We start from the raw sequence: 18,406 nt of genomic DNA, 5'->3' as shown, positions 1-18,406 counted from the left end.
GACATGATTCGCAGGTATGTTAACAATCTTGTACGTATTCTTCTCAGTCATAGCTTGCCATTTCCATTTTGCGGCATCAATGAATTGATCTTTGTATGAATGGTCATGCAGATTCCTCCAGTATTCCGGTGGTTTTGGCAACGTGGATCGATGAATCTTTGGATTCAAATCAGGCTTTTAAAGTTGCAAAGACAGCGTGTATAGCCAATTCTGGGTGCTTTTTGGTCATATTAACAGCAATCAAATGGGAAGATCGTCTCGTTCGAGGTCCAGGCAGTATATTGGACTCGTCAAAATCAGCACTAATCTCATTGGCGCGTTTTGCAGAGGTTGGGGAGCTGGTAACTTTGGGTGAGTGAGATCTCCGGCGTCAACGGCATCATAACGTCAGGTGTTTTTAGGTCTTTTGTTATGCCAATCTCCCTATGTTGTCTCCTTGCTAACAGCAAGATCTCATCTAAGGTCAGCTTTTGTCTGTATCCTTGTCGACCTCTCTTAACCACGTCTCTGTGAATGCTGGATTCAAAGGTATAATGGTGTTTAAAAAGTCGTGCTTGACATTGAATTGGGCCAAAATTCCCGCCTCTTTTAGATCACTCTCTATTTGTGACCACTCATCCAACCACTTCTCAACTTCTCATTTTTTGGTGTCCTTTTGAGATTCATATATCTCATTTGAAGCTCTAGCTGACGGTCTTTTTCAATTGGGGCAGAGCCTATTTTTTCAATGCCAAAATTAGATCCTTACATCGTCCTTATCCTCAATGAGAGCTAGTTCCTTAGCTGCAACCGTTCTCCAGATCAGGTCTCGAATGGCAGAGATTCCAGCTAGATTGCGGTCATATGCATCAAGCTTGGTCCAAAAAATCTGCATTCTGCATATCGACTTGGGACTTCACTGAAGCGTAATTCGCATCATCGTATGACAGATTTGGCAATATCGGTGCCTTCGGTTCTGGGAGTTCACTGAATCTTGCCATTTCTTCTATGTCAATAAAGTCTAGTACCTTCCGTTGGCGGGCTGCGTCCTTTATATATTTGTACCACAGTCCACAGTTGCCAATCCCTGGGAGTCTGCAAGGTGACAGTCATTCTCGTAACTGTCTGCTCCTCTGCCATTTTGGTGGTAAACGCGCGTTTTTTTTGTGGATATTGGGCGGCTTGGTAGGTTGCTTTTGGATGACTGTTTTTAACCGGGTGCAAGGTCCGATGGCTAACTACTGGGGGGCTACCGGGCTCACAACCGTCGGGATATCTCAATAGCTAAGCTGTATCAAACTGATCTGTATTATTCCCTTGCATCTATCTTCTAACCAACTGCTAGTAAAATAGGTGATAGAAAGAGAATGTGTGCGACTCAGCGAATACATGAATCATTGCCAGATCCTTGACATGGCTCGCTGACTGATCGCTGACTGATGTGGCTCGCTTAACTTAACAAGTTCAATCGTCGGCTCGCCAAAAGAACCCAGAGGCTTTGCCTAGGAACGAGCGCCGTGGTTATTTATCAAGCCTCGACCAAGCAACTCCCCACACACTGAGACGTGATGTGGACTCGTTGCGCAAGCCTAGCCAGATGTTTTGCTTGCATCAGGTATTTTGGCTGACTATGAACTGGGCCTAAAGGGACACAAGAGGACTGACTGCCCTTCAATATCTTGTGGCAACTTTGTCCCATTCCTTTTCCTCCAATGAAATAAAAATGGGGAAAGCAATAATAGCATGTTGGGAAGACTCCCGGTCCCGGACTTTTTATTATTTCAATTCTTTTATATTAGTTACTTTTTTTTTTTTTTTTAAAAAAAAAAAGGTGTACGCCGGTTCCACTCAGAGCAAAGCTGAAGATACCCCCCCTCTATGGATGATCATAGAGGTCTCTCCTTAATGTCCTGGCCCTCTCTTCCTCGACCTTTGCTCGTCTACGTGGCTATTCTTGTTGATCTCTTTTTGGTATTCCCTTGTTGAATGCCGGCTTCTTTTTGACCGTTGTCGTCTTCGTGTTTTTGGGTCTTCGCCGTGAGATGGTGCCTGCATTCTGCTTGTCTCTCTCCTTAGAATTAATAATTTCTAATTCATCTCTGAACACGCTGATTCTTCATCAGTCGTTTCTGGTCCGACGTCATTATTCAGATTCTAATACCCAACGGGAAACATGACCGGTCTGCGGTCAACCGGCCCGGGGCGAATTGCCCACGCAGTGTTTTTATTCCTTCCAGCAATCGTCCAAAATAAGATCAAGCCAGGGTCCAAAAAGCTATCGAGGCCGGTTGGGAAAACAGCATATCTAGATGGCATTCGTGGGCTAGCTGCGATTGGTGTGGTAGTTTTACACATGGTCTTGGGATTCTTCCCAAACTCATCATATGCCTACAATGGGACCGAAGGCCGCGATTCTATCTTCCAACTCCCCTTTTTCCGTCTTCTCTACACAGGTCAACCAACTATCTTTTTCTTTATCTCCGGCTACGTCCTTTCTCTCGGGACGATTAGGAAATGCCGAAGCCAATCTTGGGGCCCGCTACAGCTGGACTTGAGCTCCAAGATCTTCCGTCGCATCTTCCGATTGTACATCCCCTCCATAATTGCAACGTTCATCCCCATGTTCATGATCAGCTTCAATCTTTTCCCACCAGTCGCCAAGTTCGCAGATGACAAAATCCCATACCACACCTTCAACATGGTCCCGCAGGAACCGACTTTTTTCCGCCAATTCTGGCTCTGGTGCAAAACCATCCCGCCGCTCTTCTGGCCGTTCAACTGGGAAAACTTCAGCCAAAACTCTCCCTACGCCTACCAACTATGGACCATCCCTGTTGAATTCCGGTGTTCGATGGTCTTATTTCTCGTCCACTCCGCTCTCGCAAGATGCTCCAGCAAGACCCGCCTGTCTTTCAACGCCCTGTTCTCCCTCTACACTCTCACCTTTGAGAAATGGGACGTATTCCTCTTTCTTGCCGGCGCATTCCTCACTGAACTAGACATAATCAAGGAGGAGGCAGCCGAATACAGCCAGCAGCTGCCCACCAAAGTTGATAACGCAGACTCAAAATTCAAGACTGCTACCCACTACACCCCACCGACATGGTTCATAGTCTTCAGCATGATCCTGGGGCTATGGATCCTTAGCGTCCCTGCCGCAGATATCTGGAACGCCTGGTCCTTCGCAGTGCTAGAATGGTACGCGCCGCGAACTTACACGGCCTTTTATCGCTTCTGGGACGCCGTCGGCACAGTCATCCTCATCGTGGCCATCACGGGCCTCTCATCCGTCCAGCACTTCTTCACCCGCCCCATCTTCCTCTACCTTGGCACCCTCTCCTTCTCACTCTACCTGACGCACACCATCATGCTCAAGTTCTTCCTGTACCCGATCATGCCGTGGCTGTATTTTGTCTTCGGCTACCAAACGACATTCCAGTACGGGTTGACTTTCGCTATCGGCGGGACGCTGACGATTTTGCTCTCGTGCTGGTTCGCGGAGGTGTTTCACCGTTATGTGGAGGAGCCGACTGCTGTCTTTACAAAGTGGTTGGATGTCCAGTGCTCCTCTATTTGAGCGAGGGAGATGTTTTTATATCTCTGTTTTGGCTACATATCTTCATCTTTTTTTTTTTTTTTGTGGGGGGGGGTTGTAATTGGCCTCCGGCTAGCTCACTGGGTGAGCTTTTAACACGTCGACGAGTGGCCTGTACATATTTTTCCCTTTATTTTTATTCTTGCCTATTCTTGTCTATTCTTCTTGGTATTTATTGTTTACATATATATATATATTATTTTTTGGGGGTGAAATTGGTTCATATATAAAGTTTTTACCTCCTATGCGCATATAGCGTATAGTTACTATGAAGCATGTCTTACCGTCCCCTCCCCAGAGCAAATCTTTTATTATAGCTTTTCCCTTTTTTCGTTGCTCTAGCGCAACCACCCAACGAACGAACGGCAATATAGATACATATTTCTATTCTGTCGTTTGTAGTTGATACACACCTGGGTGCTGCTCTCCTCCTGTTTCCATTCACATAATTTGTGCAATTTTTTGATGATTCACCTGGATCAATTTTCACCTCTGATGTTCTGGTGCGGGGAGTAGCGCACGCTGGTTGCATCTATACATGAACAACCTACCCATTATTTTACTGTTTTCCACGGAACTACGTTCTATATGATTCCAAAATAAGCCAACGATGTCTAGAACTAGATGTTTAGAGTGCTTGTCACGTGGATGACCGCGTATCCGTCTGTCTACTTATGTGCATGTCTGGGTGGTGGCGTCTATGGTCTGCAGCATTTCCCGGCTTCTGCCTTGAGAATGTTGCTGCTGGATGAGCCAAACCAGTGAGCAACTAACGTCCCCAAACACAAACATTTCACCTAAAAGTAAAACCTTAGATTAAAAAAAAAATCTTTTCTTTTCTTTTCTTTTTTTTCTTTTTCTTTTTCTTTTCTTTTTCTTTTTCTTTTTTTTTTTTGATAATGATAGGACTTTGTTGTTTCCAGCAAAAAGCCTGCTCCGGTGGTTAATACCTTGTTTTCCAATCACTAGTTAGCTACTTGGGAGAATAAGAGTCCATGGTTTTGCATCCTGTAGATGCGTATGAATACGACGTTAGAGCTACCATAACTTCCTCATCAAAATGCTCTAAGCACAGACTATTGAATAAATATTCTATTCTATCATAGTAGGGGTAATTATCTGATAGATGATGCCGCATACCTCCGTTTAAGCGGTGTACAAATTGATAATAGTAGAGGATCTTCTATGGGAATTATGCCACCAAGGTTAGCTCCTTTGCGTGTAACTACATGTGAACAAAGGTAATAAATAAAAAATAAAATAAAATAATAGAAAAAACCGAACTCAGCATTGTGAGAGTTTAGCAAAATGCTTGGTCCATATCCAACCAATCATACGATCGGGATCATCCTGGTTCCTGGCAAGCCATAACTCCCCTTTTTCGGCAAATACGTCAAAAACCTCGCCTGCGTCATACTGCAGATACTGGTATCCAGAGACAACCTGTGACGCACGAGAATTATGGAATTCAAAGATACTGGCAACGATAAATAGGACCTCGAACCCGTCCTCAGGTTCTGCCGGAGACCGCTCCCTGTTGCTTTCCGACAATCCCTTGTCTGTCTGCAGTTTGCCTCCCGCTAGCGATCGCGAAGATGACTCAAAATATTGACCAGACCGTTGCTTGGGCAAACTATCTCTTGGCTTGATTGAGGAGTCAGGGAATTCGACTGAGAATGGAGTATCGAGAGTCAACTTTGGCAGGCTGGATGTGGTGTCCGTGCTCATCCGCGAAGATGCAGCAGGGTCAAATGATGACGGGCCCCCTACTTCGCCAAAGAGGAGATCTGGTATTCGGTAAGATGGTCGAGATCGAGAAACTGGATCACGCACGCTGCGGCTGTTGGCGGTAGAAGGTCGCCGGGACGGGCTGCTTATTGCTTCCGTTGAGCCCGTGTTGATTCTGCTAAGGGGGTTAAGTGAATTGGGCTGTTCAGCCAAAATGGAACCGTTGCACATCCCAAGCGAAAGAACTTGAGCTTCCGCAAAGCTAAAGTCGGCTGACCATTCATGGATGATCGCTGGGATATCGACTGGGGGTGAATCGATAACAGTGCCAAGTTCAGTCTCCAGCTGCCGGAACCAGCCATTTTGGATGTGAACAAGATTCTTTAAGCACGTCTCCACCAATCGAGCGCAGAGAGTAAAGAATTTCGGGAGTTCATCTTTAAGAGTCTCATTCAATGCGATAAACTGCTGGGCTTTCTCTGTGGTCTTTTTATCTAGTTTGATATTTCGTCCTTTAGCAACCTTGAAGCGGACGTATTGTGGAAACCGCATGGTGCGCTCCTGGCTGACCGCCTGGGGTTTACTATGAAGCTTAAGAGCTGCATCTAACGGTTCAATAATTGTCGTTCGAACTAAAGTGATCTATTAAATGTGTCAGAATATACCATAAGTCTCCAGGAGTGATCAGAGGGCTTACATGATCGACCAGAGCTCCTGATATGATACCTTGCATACAAGATCTCCAGCGCACCCATTTGCTCACCAGGCCTGGATAATTCGTTGGCATCACGGAGACGAATTCCGCAATTGCACTAACAATCTGCTTGAGACGGTCAGTCGAGCTCTGAACTTCAGCCGTATACTTCTTTACGTCCATCATCACAAGCTGCATCTGGAAGAAGCTCTCGCCCAATTTTTGAGTCAAAACATCACAATCCTTATCTCTAAACTCTTTCTCTGGATCGGATATATCTGCAAGTGTAGCTGTGCGTCGTCCAAATGCCCTGTTCAATCCCGCTTTCACATCCAGTGTTTTGCGCTTTTGGTTAACAGTCTGGTTTACAATGTCATCTCGCTTCTTTACAGCATCGATATGAGCAGGAAGACTTTTGAGCTTGAAAACCGCCTCAGTAAGACAGGTCCAATCCGGGTGATCACTCGGCGTCCACTGAAGAAGCTCGTCCAATAATATTGAATACTGTAAGAGATGTTGCGCAGGTCTGATGAGTAGTGAGTCAAGACCTGCCGTTGTCATGTCAAACGAACCTTCATAACATTCAGTAAGCCAGTTCGAAACCTTGCTATTGCTCTGCAAAGTCCTGAGTCTATTATTGGCTGCATCGTTGTTCTTCAGATATCGCCAATAGACCTTTTCCATGTGAGGAAGATGTTCCATGAAAGCTCTACCGATAAACGTAGAAAAATCCAATTCTGTTGTATGTGATTTCTCTGAAGCCTCATCGTCACCGTGTAGTTTGGTGGTCTCTATATTACGTGATTCTCGTGGCGTGAACGCACTCTCAGCAGCTTTCTTAAGTGCCGTTTGGAAGCCCGAAGAAAAGCTTAACACTTCCTCCGAGTTCCCAAATAGGACTTTCACGTCATCTGCGGAAAGCTCCAAACAGGCACTAGACGAAGCCTTGTAAATTTCATTAACGATTGTCATTTCCCTTGTAAAACGGACCTCAGCATCCACGATTTTTTGAATGACCCCGAGACGAGACCTATTTTTCTGTAATATTTTCAATTTATCCTCACTCTGAACGGCTCGCGATGGTAAGGAATGCTTTGACCCATATGGGCGTGGCTGAACGATTCCTAAGCGAATCAGCTCATTCTCTAGAATATTTTCTTCCAACAGATCATCATGAGCGCGGGGAACGTTGTGCCAATTGGTATATTCTGAGTCTGGGACCACATCTTCGAAAGGAATGTCATCGCCTGGGTCATTATCATCATTTATTGGTTGCGGGAAGTGTTCTATCTTGCCCATATCCTGACCCGGGTCTCCCTTGCTTGAGCTAACCCAGGATGAATTATGGTCAGTACCGCCAGATGTACTTTGATTATCTGCTGAAACGTCAATCCCAATATCTATTGATATCAAGCGCAATGTGAGAAGCATTATGCCTTGGAGATGTGCTGCTATATGGCTCCCAACCACTTCGACAGAAAGGGATTTGCTAATAGACCGGTCGACCAGGGTATTTGGTTTCAGTTTTGCTTTCAATTCAAGGGTATCTCCTTCGTTATGGTCGGGCTGAGCCCGGCCGGTCTCTGTTTTGATTCGTTTATGTCCAACGTTTTCCTCATGGGTCGTTTCCTTAGGACACGGATCTCCATTATCATCTCCTTTTTCCTTAGATGAAAGGTCCAGCTGGGTCTTCATGGGCAAACAGCAGAGAGGGCACGTATCCTGAGGGCGAGAGGTACGAAACCGGCTTTGGTGCACGATGGCATCGATCTGTGGCCTGGTAAAGGTTCCTTCATGAAAATCAATAAGATGGGCAGTTAAATCGTCCGACTTAGGAAAAGTAGCATCTTCATCGACACACAAAGGACAAGACCACGAGGACGGTGCATGCACTTCCCGGTGCCAGTTCCTGTCATGAATTGTGAGCATGTGCTGGAACCACTGGGTCGAAGTCGCAAATCTGGGTAGCGCCTCGGAGCATTTCTCAGAGATGCACACATAAGGTTCATGGTCTTCATTCACATGTTGCCTATAGATTTTTTATTAAGAGTCAGGATCAGAAGTGTACAAAAGATATTCGATATAAACATGAAAGAACCAGATAAGATTTTTCGTACCGCCAATTTGGTCCCTCCAATAAACTAGCTACGATAGGACTAAAGCACCATTCACAAGTCAAGCTTCCTTTGGCCGGCTGGGGGTAATCTGCATGGTTGGCCAGGATGGACATTGTCTTGCTTTTAATCGAAGGATTCAGCTTTTTCCTGATCCTTGCTCTGAATTCGTGACTGTCTACGGAGGTCGGTTCAGACTGAGCTATCGTGCGAACCGGTTGGGCTGGGCGCGATCGAAATATCCTAATAGAAGTCAAGTCCTTGCTTGGCTGAGGTAGGTGTACTTGTCCGTCAATCTCCATGGGATCTCCCCCATCCATATCAGCAATCGGCTCCTCGGTGATAGCGGATAGCGGTATTGGCGTAAGCGGGAGTGATCGAGGAGCTTGAAGCCGCGTTTGGCGAGATTTGCGATGAAGAAACAAAGCATACGTCTCCATCATGGACCGGGTAAGTTGTTCAAGAAGGCTTTCACTTGCGTTGCTATAGAGTGTTCTGAGAGATAGATACGCTACTTCTTCGAAAGAAGTGAAGTTGAATGTCTCCGCAAATTTTCTGGCCTTTGTCATTTGGCTTGTCACTGAGGACTGTCGTATTGCAATTCCAAGATGGTTGAGGCGTTCTACAGCGCCCGAAATTGCCTCCAAGCTAGAGATATTCACGCGAAGCGGCTGGGCAAATTGAAATTCGTTCAAATTTTTCATATTTTCCCCATTTCTTCTGTTGCGGTCAGATAATTGAATTTGCATGCGATCAGGGGAGTCACCATCCCGTTCAAGTACTATCGATGGTGTTAGCTCTGAATAATAACTGGGGAAGCGGGGGAATGGAACCGTATGTTAAATTCCTGCGCATGATATCCAGAAGCCGGAGCACTTGGTCTTGGATCTCAGCATGGTGCCTGAGTCTGCGGTCCAAACACACACTCGATTCAGCGAAGACTCCTAAGAAGCCCGCCCAAGCGGCAAACCGGTGATTCAGCTCCCCCAGGCATTTTGCGCCGTTTGCCTCGTTACGGCCATTTAATGCTGAAATCTGCGAAGCAAACAACTTCTCACATTCAGAAGCGAGGTCAAATATCGGTTCCTCATGTCTGATATCCTCCATAGTTGTTGGTACAACAACGGCAGCTGGAGCAAGCAAAGCCCTTGGGCACGACTTCATCCGTTACAGAAGATTGCTCCAGATGGGTTTGCGCTGGGAATCTGAGGCCCAGAGCGCGGAGCATGATAAACGCCAGCTGAACCGAGAAGGGCAACCCTCAGAGGCCAGTGGCTCTAAGGGCCATCCCCAGGCAATTTTCTAGACGTCTTTGTTGTGTTCACTTGAAACACTCCTTTGCACGGCATATCAAAAGCTGTATAGAATCTTGGAAGTTAGCGGAGTGGGGAGTGGTCGAACCCACGTGACGAAGTGGGATATCCATTATTAGCAAATGGAGCCTACGTTTGGGAAACTGGTTAACTAGACATGTAACTAGAACCTAGCGGCCGTGCTTGAGAAGAAGCAATTTGGGCGGAGTTGTAGCGTTTGACGAATCGAGGCTGGCGACGAAAAGATGAGAGGCGATGCCAAATCAGAACCCCCCTCCGCCGGCTGCATGGACAAGGCTCGCGCTTAACGCAATTGCAGAACACCAACTTGGCAAGGCTGTGTGTGCTTCCTGTGGTAATTAACATCACTTCCTCCGTTCCTCTCTCCATGCTGCCAACACACGACGAACGGAGCAAAGGTAAGGCGATCCAACGATGCTTCCAACCCAGTCGCTGGGGTGGAATGGCCTCCAAGCGCTCAAATCACGATTGACCGGCAGATTGTTGAGTCTTCCTCGGGGCGTACCAGTCGGCAGCCGCCCCAGTAAATGGGAGAATGACGCTGCTTTCTTAGAGGCGGATCTTCGCTACATCTTTAAAACAACCCCTGTGGGTGTCGATTTCTCAGAGCAAGATTACCATGATATGGACCGGATTGCACAGGATCTGCTGGCTTCGCTAAATGATATGGTCAATAGCACCCTCATAGAATCAGTCGGTAAAACATCCAAGTCGTCTGATACGGGTCTTCACGACATTACAATACTTGGTGACAAGTACCCAAAATTAAGTGGCCTAATCTGCTTTTTGAATGCCTCATCGGATAAGTGCAATCTAACGACAGGGTCTGGCCCATTGCTGTTCATGCTTCCTCAGGGACGGGCTGGCACCATTGCATTGGGTCGAGTGGCTGAACGGAAAGCATACTTAGAGCGTCTCATGGCTAGCACACAGAAATCTCTGGGCCCTCAACCCATTTGCCTCTCCCAGGAGGAATTCATGACGGGTGTTGCAGCAGCGCAGAACCAGTCTGACATGTACCAGAAGCGCGCGAGCATTGTAATCAACGCAATATTCAACGAATTTCGGCAGCGGAGTTGTGGAGAAACACACGAGATCAAACTGAAAGTGTCTGAGGAGTGGCAAACAGGTTCGGATGGACCTGCTCTGGATATGTTCATTTCCCGGTGTATGGAGAGGGGCGTTTGGCAACAGGCCAAATGCGGCTCGTTTAAGTAAGGCTGTCATCCTCACCATAAGATTTCGTGGCTCTCAGTCTGACCAATAGGTAGGATAATGGTTGATGAAACCGAGAAAGGGAGCATATGTGCAGCAATCCAACGGGCAAACGAAGGAAGAAAACTATACTTATTTGTCGACCAACGCGGATCTTTTGACATCTCAGATAAAATCCCTCCGATACTTTTGTCTTCAGAGAGCTTTACCGCGGAGTCCCTCGAGGAACTCCTAAATCAAAAGGTTTTCACGCGGATCACCGCTCGTGACTATTTAGAAGGGGTAGCGGTGGAGAAATTTGGTTCACGAGAGAAAGCGACGCTTGCCCTCTCGCTTGCAAGGTGTCTTATGGACTTCTTCGATGAGGACTTGGAACTGGCCTCTCACAGTTGGAGACCAGAAACCTTGTACTTTCTACGTCCTTCCGGTGCCAATGCCAGTGACCGCGTGCTGTACATATCGCTCAAGCCGAAATTCTCGGGTCCCAAGCCGCCTGACTTGCTCAAGACAGTAGGACCCGGTAACCCAATCCTACTTTCGTTTGCTAAGCTTCTGCTAGAAATCGAGAATGGCGAGAAGTTATCGATGGAGATCCATTCCGATAGCAAAACAAATGTGTCAAAATGGGGAGAAATGTGCGCATTTGTGAATGTAGCAGAAAGAGAAGGAAACGGAAACTATCTTCAAGCTGTGGAAGGTTGTTTATATCTACATATGGCGCTGCCGAAATTTCAAGAGCAAACCAGTGGTTCAACTGCCAGCGAGGTGTTGCGGAAGGCCATTTATGAGAACATTGTACGGAATCTCGAACTCATGGTGAACCCACAAATCTCGAAGCGGAAACGACGGGATTCAGTATCCGACCTTCCGCTCTCGAAAACGCTTTTAATCTCGTCTCCAACAACTGATAAGGGACCGCAGGAAGGGCTGCTGCACCGACCCATAAAGTCGCTCCCCAGGAGGATCGCTTGCCCTAAAAGCCGCAGTGACTTTGAGATAGCGATAGTATGCGCCCTGCCACTTGAATTTGACGCTGTATCATTAATATTCGACGAGTTCTGGGATGAGGAGTTCGGAAGCGCCGAAGGAGATCCAAATATATACACGACCGGGCGCATTGGAAAATCCAACGTGGTGCTTGTCCTTCTCTCAAATATGGGGAAAGTCAGTGCGGCCGGTACATCAGCCAGCCTTCGATACAGCTTCCCTAGCTTAAGAGTAGCCCTTGTTACTGGAATATGCGGCGGCGTGCCCCGTCCGGGAGAAGATGATGAGCTTCTCCTTGGTGATGTAGTTATCAGCAGGCACATCGTTCAGTACGACCTCGGGAGAAAGTATGATGATGGGTTCGCAGTGAGGGACACGGTGGATGATAGCTTTGGCAGAGCGCCGAAAAAACTACGCAACCTGTTAGCAATATTTGAGACGGACATGGTGCGACAGCGACTCGAGGACAGCACAACCGGTCATCTGCAAGAGATACAAATAAAGTCCGCAACTCGGAATCCTCGCCGGGGTGCCAGATACCGGTATCCAGGCGCTCTGCAAGACAAGCTCTTCCACGCCAACTACAAGCACAAACACCATCTGCTGCCCTCGCCTTGCCTCTGCTCAAAACTCCACCGCAACAACAACAACAACAATAACAACAACGGGCCATCCACCCACGCCTGCAAGGACTCCCGCCACCAGACATGCGATGAGCTTGGGTGCGATCACAAACACCTCGTCCGACGCGAGCGCCTCGAATACAAACGACAACTCGAGGAAGAGGAGTGCATCAAAGAAGCCCAGGCCCCCTCGATATTTATCGGGAGCATCGGATCAGGCGATACGGTGATGAAATCTAGCGAGGACCGTGACAGGATCGCCAACCGCCACGGTCTCCTTGCATTCGAGATGGAGAGTGCCGGAGTATGGGACGAGTTACCCTGTTGCATTGTCGTCAAGGCAGTGTGCGACTACGCAGACAGCCACAAGAATAAGATTTGGCAGGACTTCGCCGCCGCGACAGCGGCGTCGGCCACGAAGGCGCTGCTTGAGTTGTACATTGGCAGTAATGGTCTACGGTAGGAGTGTCATATACCTTTATATATATGTCGATTTTTTTTATTTTTTTTTTTATTTTTTTGACTCGTGTGTGATTCTCTTGGTCCTCTGTAGATAAAGAGGACGAAATACTAGCCTGGCTGCTTGGTCTCTTTTCCTTGTCTCTTTTTGTCTGCTAAGCTGTGCAGGACTTTTGCAGGCCACCAGCGTGGAGTTTCAGGGTTTAATCTTTGCTGGCTTGCTCTACCCTGCAGGCCGTATTCTGCTCCTTTTTGCAGCGTGAATCTCTCCCTTTCAAACATTAAATCCCGGTATGATTGGTGTAGTATCCCACTAGCTTTCTCATGATTCCCATCCGCTCAGTGTATATAATATAGAAAAACAGTGAATTGGAATTTACTTGATGTCATTATTCCTTATTGGAGAATCATGATTCAATAATACTTACACGCCCTACCAAAAATAAGTTAAGTAAGTAAATAAATAATTAAATAAATAAATAATAATGATTAGCCAGACCTTCTCCCGGAAAAAAGGACAGAAAGGAAAATGTTCTTCAAAAAAAAAGAGTTCGTCATAAATAGAAACATTACTTGAGGCTTAGACCATGTATATCATATGTATTGAAGTTTTCTAACCGACTCTCTTGAGACAATATTAATGTAAAGCATAACTTAATATGGCGTAGAGGAGAATTTCCAGCTCCATTGAAGAAGAAAGAAAGAATTTGAATCAACTCCGCTCCCCTTTTGTTTTCTTGTTTTTATATATCTATATCTATCTATTTATTTATTTGCAGGTTTTCTTTTCTTTGGATTTCATCGCTTTTCTAAAGTTCACCTTTCTTTTCATCTTCTCCTCCTGTTGTTCACTTCTCCTCCTACCTCCCTCCCAACAAGAACCTGTCAAGGCGAGAAACGCTGCCAATACATTAATACCGGTTAAAAAGGAGAATATCGCCAGTGTTGAAGAGTGCTGAATGAAAGGGATGTGGGTCTGTCTCGGCAAGAGTTAATCGGTCCAGACCACATTGCTCCGTGCTTTCAGCACCTTAAACCGGAGATCCCAAGGGTTCATTCAACCTTTGAGCTGTTCACTTCAAAGCTTTTGTGCCATGGTACCTGCGCCCAGGTTGGTTGCTAGCCTTGGAACTAAGACACTGACCCACGATCCGCAGTTGTAGGGTGGAAGGTTTTCCATGGAATGGCGTTCGAAACTAATGCACCCTCCTGAGTTTTATCCCCGATTCTGAAGTGTACAACCGAAGTGGAGGAATTCATTTAACTTTTTCTCTCTAGGGGGCCATGTGTGTCGAGTGGCAGAGTCAATAATTATAGCATATTAAAATAATATCCAGCCGATTGTCGGAGGGAATTGCCTAGTTACCCCAAAGCGCGAGGGAGAGACGATACAGTGATTCATTCATTGCATGCATGTCCTGCGGGTTTGCAGTGGAAGGTTGGTTCATCAGTTGGGGTCCACTTTTTAATATCAATGACCTACAATAAACACAACGTTCCATGCTCTTGCTCATTCATACCCCACAGAATGGCTAGTTACTCCATCTCTACTCAACCTCACCGTCCTCAACACCGGGGTGTAGGGGTAAGGTTAGGATGCGGTTTGTTAGGGGTGGTTGGTTTCAATGTGAGAGTCATGGAACCTGAACGTTTACACCACACCGAAGATTTTTACGGACGGTCCAGATGCAATGTCCTCCTGCGTTTCTACATGATCTGCAGATCAACAACCAATGTGGTGTCACAGTGTGGATTGCGGCGTGTACCGAAGGCTTGTTCGGGCTCATTTGAGGGCAAATGACGGGGAGTTGGCTGGCGTGTTAGATGCGGTTAAGGTGTGGAGGCTGTTTCAATGCCGAGCATCGAGGAGTCAGGATGGTTCGAAGCCGTTCGAAACCATAAAACGACGCACCGTTTGACACCCTCTCTTCCATTAACATTGCAATAGCTCACTATGGAGGTTATGACATTTATGTTTTATTTTCGTTCAGCATCCCCACTGGGTCCAAAACCCCATGGCAAGCCAGGACATGAAATGTTCAAGCCGCTTTATCCACATCTTCGATGCTTGTGCTCCACTCCGTCGTCTTCTCCCTGTCTTGTGAATTATTTATTTATTTCTCCTTTTATCTACTTTCTCCTCACCGTACCTTGCTGAGGCCTCTTTCGCTCCTTATTGTTATTTCCATACGTCCTGCATACCGTTCCTGTTTCCGCCATTGTTGTTGTTGTTGTTGTTCAGAGTCTCTCCTTGCCTATGCGAAATACCCGCCGGCTCCTGTTCGACCTGCAGAGCGGATCGTCCACCCAAATGACGGATATCATCATTACTGATAGATAGAGTCCCGTTGCCATATATCTACCCTTTCTGATGATATATATAACCCACGCCTCTTCCCAATGTTTGCCCGGCTTTGCCTCCCCTTCTCTGCTCTGCGCTCCATTCTCCTTCGCATTGACTCCTTCATGACCACTGCCATGTCCTCCACAAGAAAAAGAGACAACAACTGGATCGACGTATGTGTATTCTTCTCACATATATTGCCAATCTATCTTAAAATTACATCTTGACAACGCTGATATATTTTCCGCATCTCCAGGGTCTCCGCGGTATTGCGTCGTTCATCGTCGTTACCGGCCATATATGCACATCTTTCTTTCCCTATTTACTTCACGCAAGCAACAAAGAGGGTGATTCTCCATCTCTCTTGCAGCTCCCATTCTTAAGACTTATCGTTGGCGGACGTGCCTGTGTGGCTCTCTTCTTCATCATCACCGGCTTCGTCAACTCACTCCAGTCAGTCAAGAATGCCCGCTCCGGCAACACCACCGTCGCCCTGACCAATCTTGCACGAAGTACATTTACTCGCTCTGGACGACTGTTGCTGCCAACCGGCATTGCAACATGTATGGCATGGCTGCTTTGTCAACTTCATGCTTTCGCAATGGCTGAACGGATCGATGCGGCGTGGATTCGGTGGGGTGCACGGCCCCCAGATGCTTCAGTCTGGGAGGCCCTGTACAAACTGTTCATTGACTTGACTCTCTTTTGGAACGCAGGCCCTGGTGAATATGATGCCACTCAATGGACCCTTGTATATTTCCTCCATGGCTCGTTCCGTGTATATCTTGCTCTATTAGCCATGATGCTTCTGTCGACCCGGTATTGGCGTGTCGTCACTGCATTTCTTTACATCTGGTGTTGGGTTATAGGAGACTGTAAGCATATCTACCCTTCTGTCTTTTCAGAACTCCCAGCTGACTTTCAATGTAGATGTTGTCGGCATCAACATCTTTGCAGGCCTCATGCTTGCACAACTCCAAGTCGACCTTGGCCACCGGGCCACTTCCATTCTCCCCAAACCTGTCCCGTCCCTAATTATCATCATTGGCCTATACATATGCAGCTACCCCGAACACAGCGCTGAATGGGTCTACTGGTCCCGCATCATGAAAGAGTTGATCAAACAAATAACCCCCTCCAACACCGACTACAGTCGCTACTGGGTTTCCGTTGGCACCACAATCCTGATGGTCGGCATCTTCTTCTCCCGCAATGCGAGAAAATTCCTAACACTTCCCCTCTTCAACTTTCTCGGCCGTGCCTCATTTGCCGTCTACCTAATTCACAATAGCCTCATGCGAACCGTTCTGGTGTGGTTGACTTACGGTTATGCGTCAGCTACGACGCCCAAGACAAACGATGAGGGTAAAATCATTCAGTTGCGCCACCCGAACGGAATGGCGTTTGTCTTCATTCTCCCGGTCTTCTATGCCATCCTGTACGTGGCTGCGTATGCGTGGACTCTCTATGTGGATCCCTGGTGCACGAATGCCGTCAACTGGATGAAGAACCATATGCTCCGGGAAGAAGAACGGGAAAGGCAATTACCAACGGAAGCTGAGAAACCCACCCCAATGACTGCCGTGGTGGCATAACCTTTTTTTTTTTTTTTTTTTTTTTTAATCTTTTACCAAACTTTTTGCGGGTCTTTAAGTTTTAGGGTATAATTTTTTCATCGTCGCGACGGCACAGAGTCTTTTCATATTTCTACAAAACTTTTTAACTGGTTTAACAGATTTCAGATATATTCTTTTCCGTTGGGTTCCTCGGTTGCGTACATGATTCTTACACATATATCACAGATATTTTTACACGCAATACATACATATAAAAGGTGGGAAATTGGAAAGTTCCAGTAACAGATCGGAGCATCTTTTTTGACTCCGTCCCCTTCTCACCCTCCTCCGCGCCATTCTTGGAGTCCCCACTTAACATGATCTCTTATACCACGAGATGGATAAAGTCTCCTCTTCGGGCATGGTTGAAAGCCGTGCTATCATTCCAGATACGGATTCTACCCTGGCCAACCTTGGCGACTGCGGAAGAGGGTGAGTGGGGGCAAGGAAGTGGTTGAGATGTTGCACACAAATAAAAAGGGGGAAAGATTTTCCTTTGTTGATCTAGATGCTGGTGTACACATGCAAATGTTCCGATGGCTGGATATGTCCATCTAGCCTTTTTGAATTTACCCCATTCCTACTTTCTTTATTTCCATTTTCATCTCAGGTTACTTTTTGTCGTTGCACTCAGGGGTTTGAGATACGCAACAAAATCTTGGAAACTTCTTACTCATAAGTGAGTTAGTTATACTTACGTAATGTAATCCACTGCCAGCAAAGCCCCCAAAACTACCACAACTCAACTATCTAGATCTCAACGTGAAATATCTAGATTCAAATAATCCCTAATTGAATTAAATTAAATTAAACTTTAGATTTAGAACATATCACTCTAGAATAATTCAGTGTGTCGCAATTGCTGCATCTTTGTAGTGCTTATAAATGTGATCTAAACTTTTAAGATAATGAAATTAAAAAACTAACTGTTTAGACTCAACTGGTAAAATAATAGCTTCAATAGCTTCTTCTCTGATTAGATACTTTTCATGTTGGATTTAAAGACTAGATCTTATTTATTATTTAGTTTTTTTTCTTATTTACTATAAATTTATTTATATATTACTTTTTATAAAAATGATCTTAATCAATTTATATTTAAAAATTTTAATAATTCAATTAATTTTATTCAACAAACTTTGAGACAGTTTTTAGAATGTGTATAAGTTTTAGAGTTTTATTTATACATTGATAAAAGTTATTTAATTTTTGAAGAATTTAATATAATTAAAATTACTTAATTAATTTTTTAAAAAATATATAAAAGTAAATATTAAACTATTGAGAAATTTAGTTTAATTAAATAAAAATTTTAATCATAGTTATAATTTTCGGATTTTAGATACTTAATACTGATAGTATATAATTATATAATGTTTTAACTATTTAAGTTTTATTTTGTTAAAGTTGTATGTACTCTATCTTATTCTGAATAATTATATTTTTAAAAATCTTAAATTGACTTTAATTTTTTTAATTTTTATATTTAATTTAATTATAATTATAATATTTAAAGTCATAATATCAAAGCTAACTATATGCAGTATGTATTTAACTTGTATTTCAATATTTATCAAAATTATAAAAGTTAAAATTGAATACTATAAAATAAAAGATAATTAGTTAATCAAATTTTTAATAAATATCAACCAAGAGAATAAGTTTTATTTATTTACTTTTAAAATTTATTCAAATAGAAGATTTTTTTAATTTTTAAA

At 45.1% G+C, this 18,406-nt stretch overlaps 4 protein-coding genes across 4 annotated transcripts; 3 read left to right on the top strand and 1 right to left on the bottom strand.

Annotated features, from left to right (window-relative positions):
* Positions 1-2,152: 2,152 nt before the first annotated feature.
* On the top strand, positions 2,153-3,556 carry PADG_02027 (uncharacterized protein; the record flags this gene model as incomplete). Its single annotated transcript, XM_010759373.1, has 1 exon — positions 2,153-3,556. One exon carries the CDS (start codon positions 2,153-2,155, stop codon positions 3,554-3,556), a length of 1,404 nt encoding a protein of 467 aa, XP_010757675.1.
* Positions 3,557-4,858: 1,302 nt separating this feature from the next.
* PADG_02026 (uncharacterized protein) lies at positions 4,859-9,217 on the bottom strand (the record flags this gene model as incomplete). The annotated part of the gene is made up of 4 exons (XM_010758868.1): positions 4,859-5,944; positions 6,000-8,025; positions 8,114-8,891; positions 8,944-9,217. The coding sequence occupies 4 exons, from the start codon at positions 9,215-9,217 to the stop codon at positions 4,859-4,861; spliced, it is 4,164 nt and encodes a 1,387-aa protein (XP_010757170.1).
* Positions 9,218-9,858: 641 nt separating this feature from the next.
* Positions 9,859-12,732, top strand: PADG_02025 (uncharacterized protein; the record flags this gene model as incomplete). The annotated part of the gene is made up of 2 exons (XM_010758867.1): positions 9,859-10,658; positions 10,716-12,732. 2 exons carry the CDS (start codon positions 9,859-9,861, stop codon positions 12,730-12,732), a joined length of 2,817 nt encoding a protein of 938 aa, XP_010757169.1.
* Positions 12,733-15,128: 2,396 nt separating this feature from the next.
* PADG_02023 (uncharacterized protein) lies at positions 15,129-16,667 on the top strand (the record flags this gene model as incomplete). Its single annotated transcript, XM_010758866.1, has 3 exons — positions 15,129-15,245; positions 15,329-15,947; positions 16,003-16,667. 3 exons carry the CDS (start codon positions 15,129-15,131, stop codon positions 16,665-16,667), a joined length of 1,401 nt encoding a protein of 466 aa, XP_010757168.1.
* Between the last annotated feature and the right edge of the window lie 1,739 nt (positions 16,668-18,406).

This window comes from Paracoccidioides brasiliensis (assembly GCF_000150735.1).
Source record: "Paracoccidioides brasiliensis Pb18 unplaced genomic scaffold supercont2.2, whole genome shotgun sequence".
NCBI classification, from domain to species: domain Eukaryota; kingdom Fungi; phylum Ascomycota; class Eurotiomycetes; order Onygenales; family Ajellomycetaceae; genus Paracoccidioides; species Paracoccidioides brasiliensis.
The sequence above is the reverse complement of the archived record's forward strand: the minus strand, read 5'-3'. Positions and strand labels throughout refer to the sequence as shown.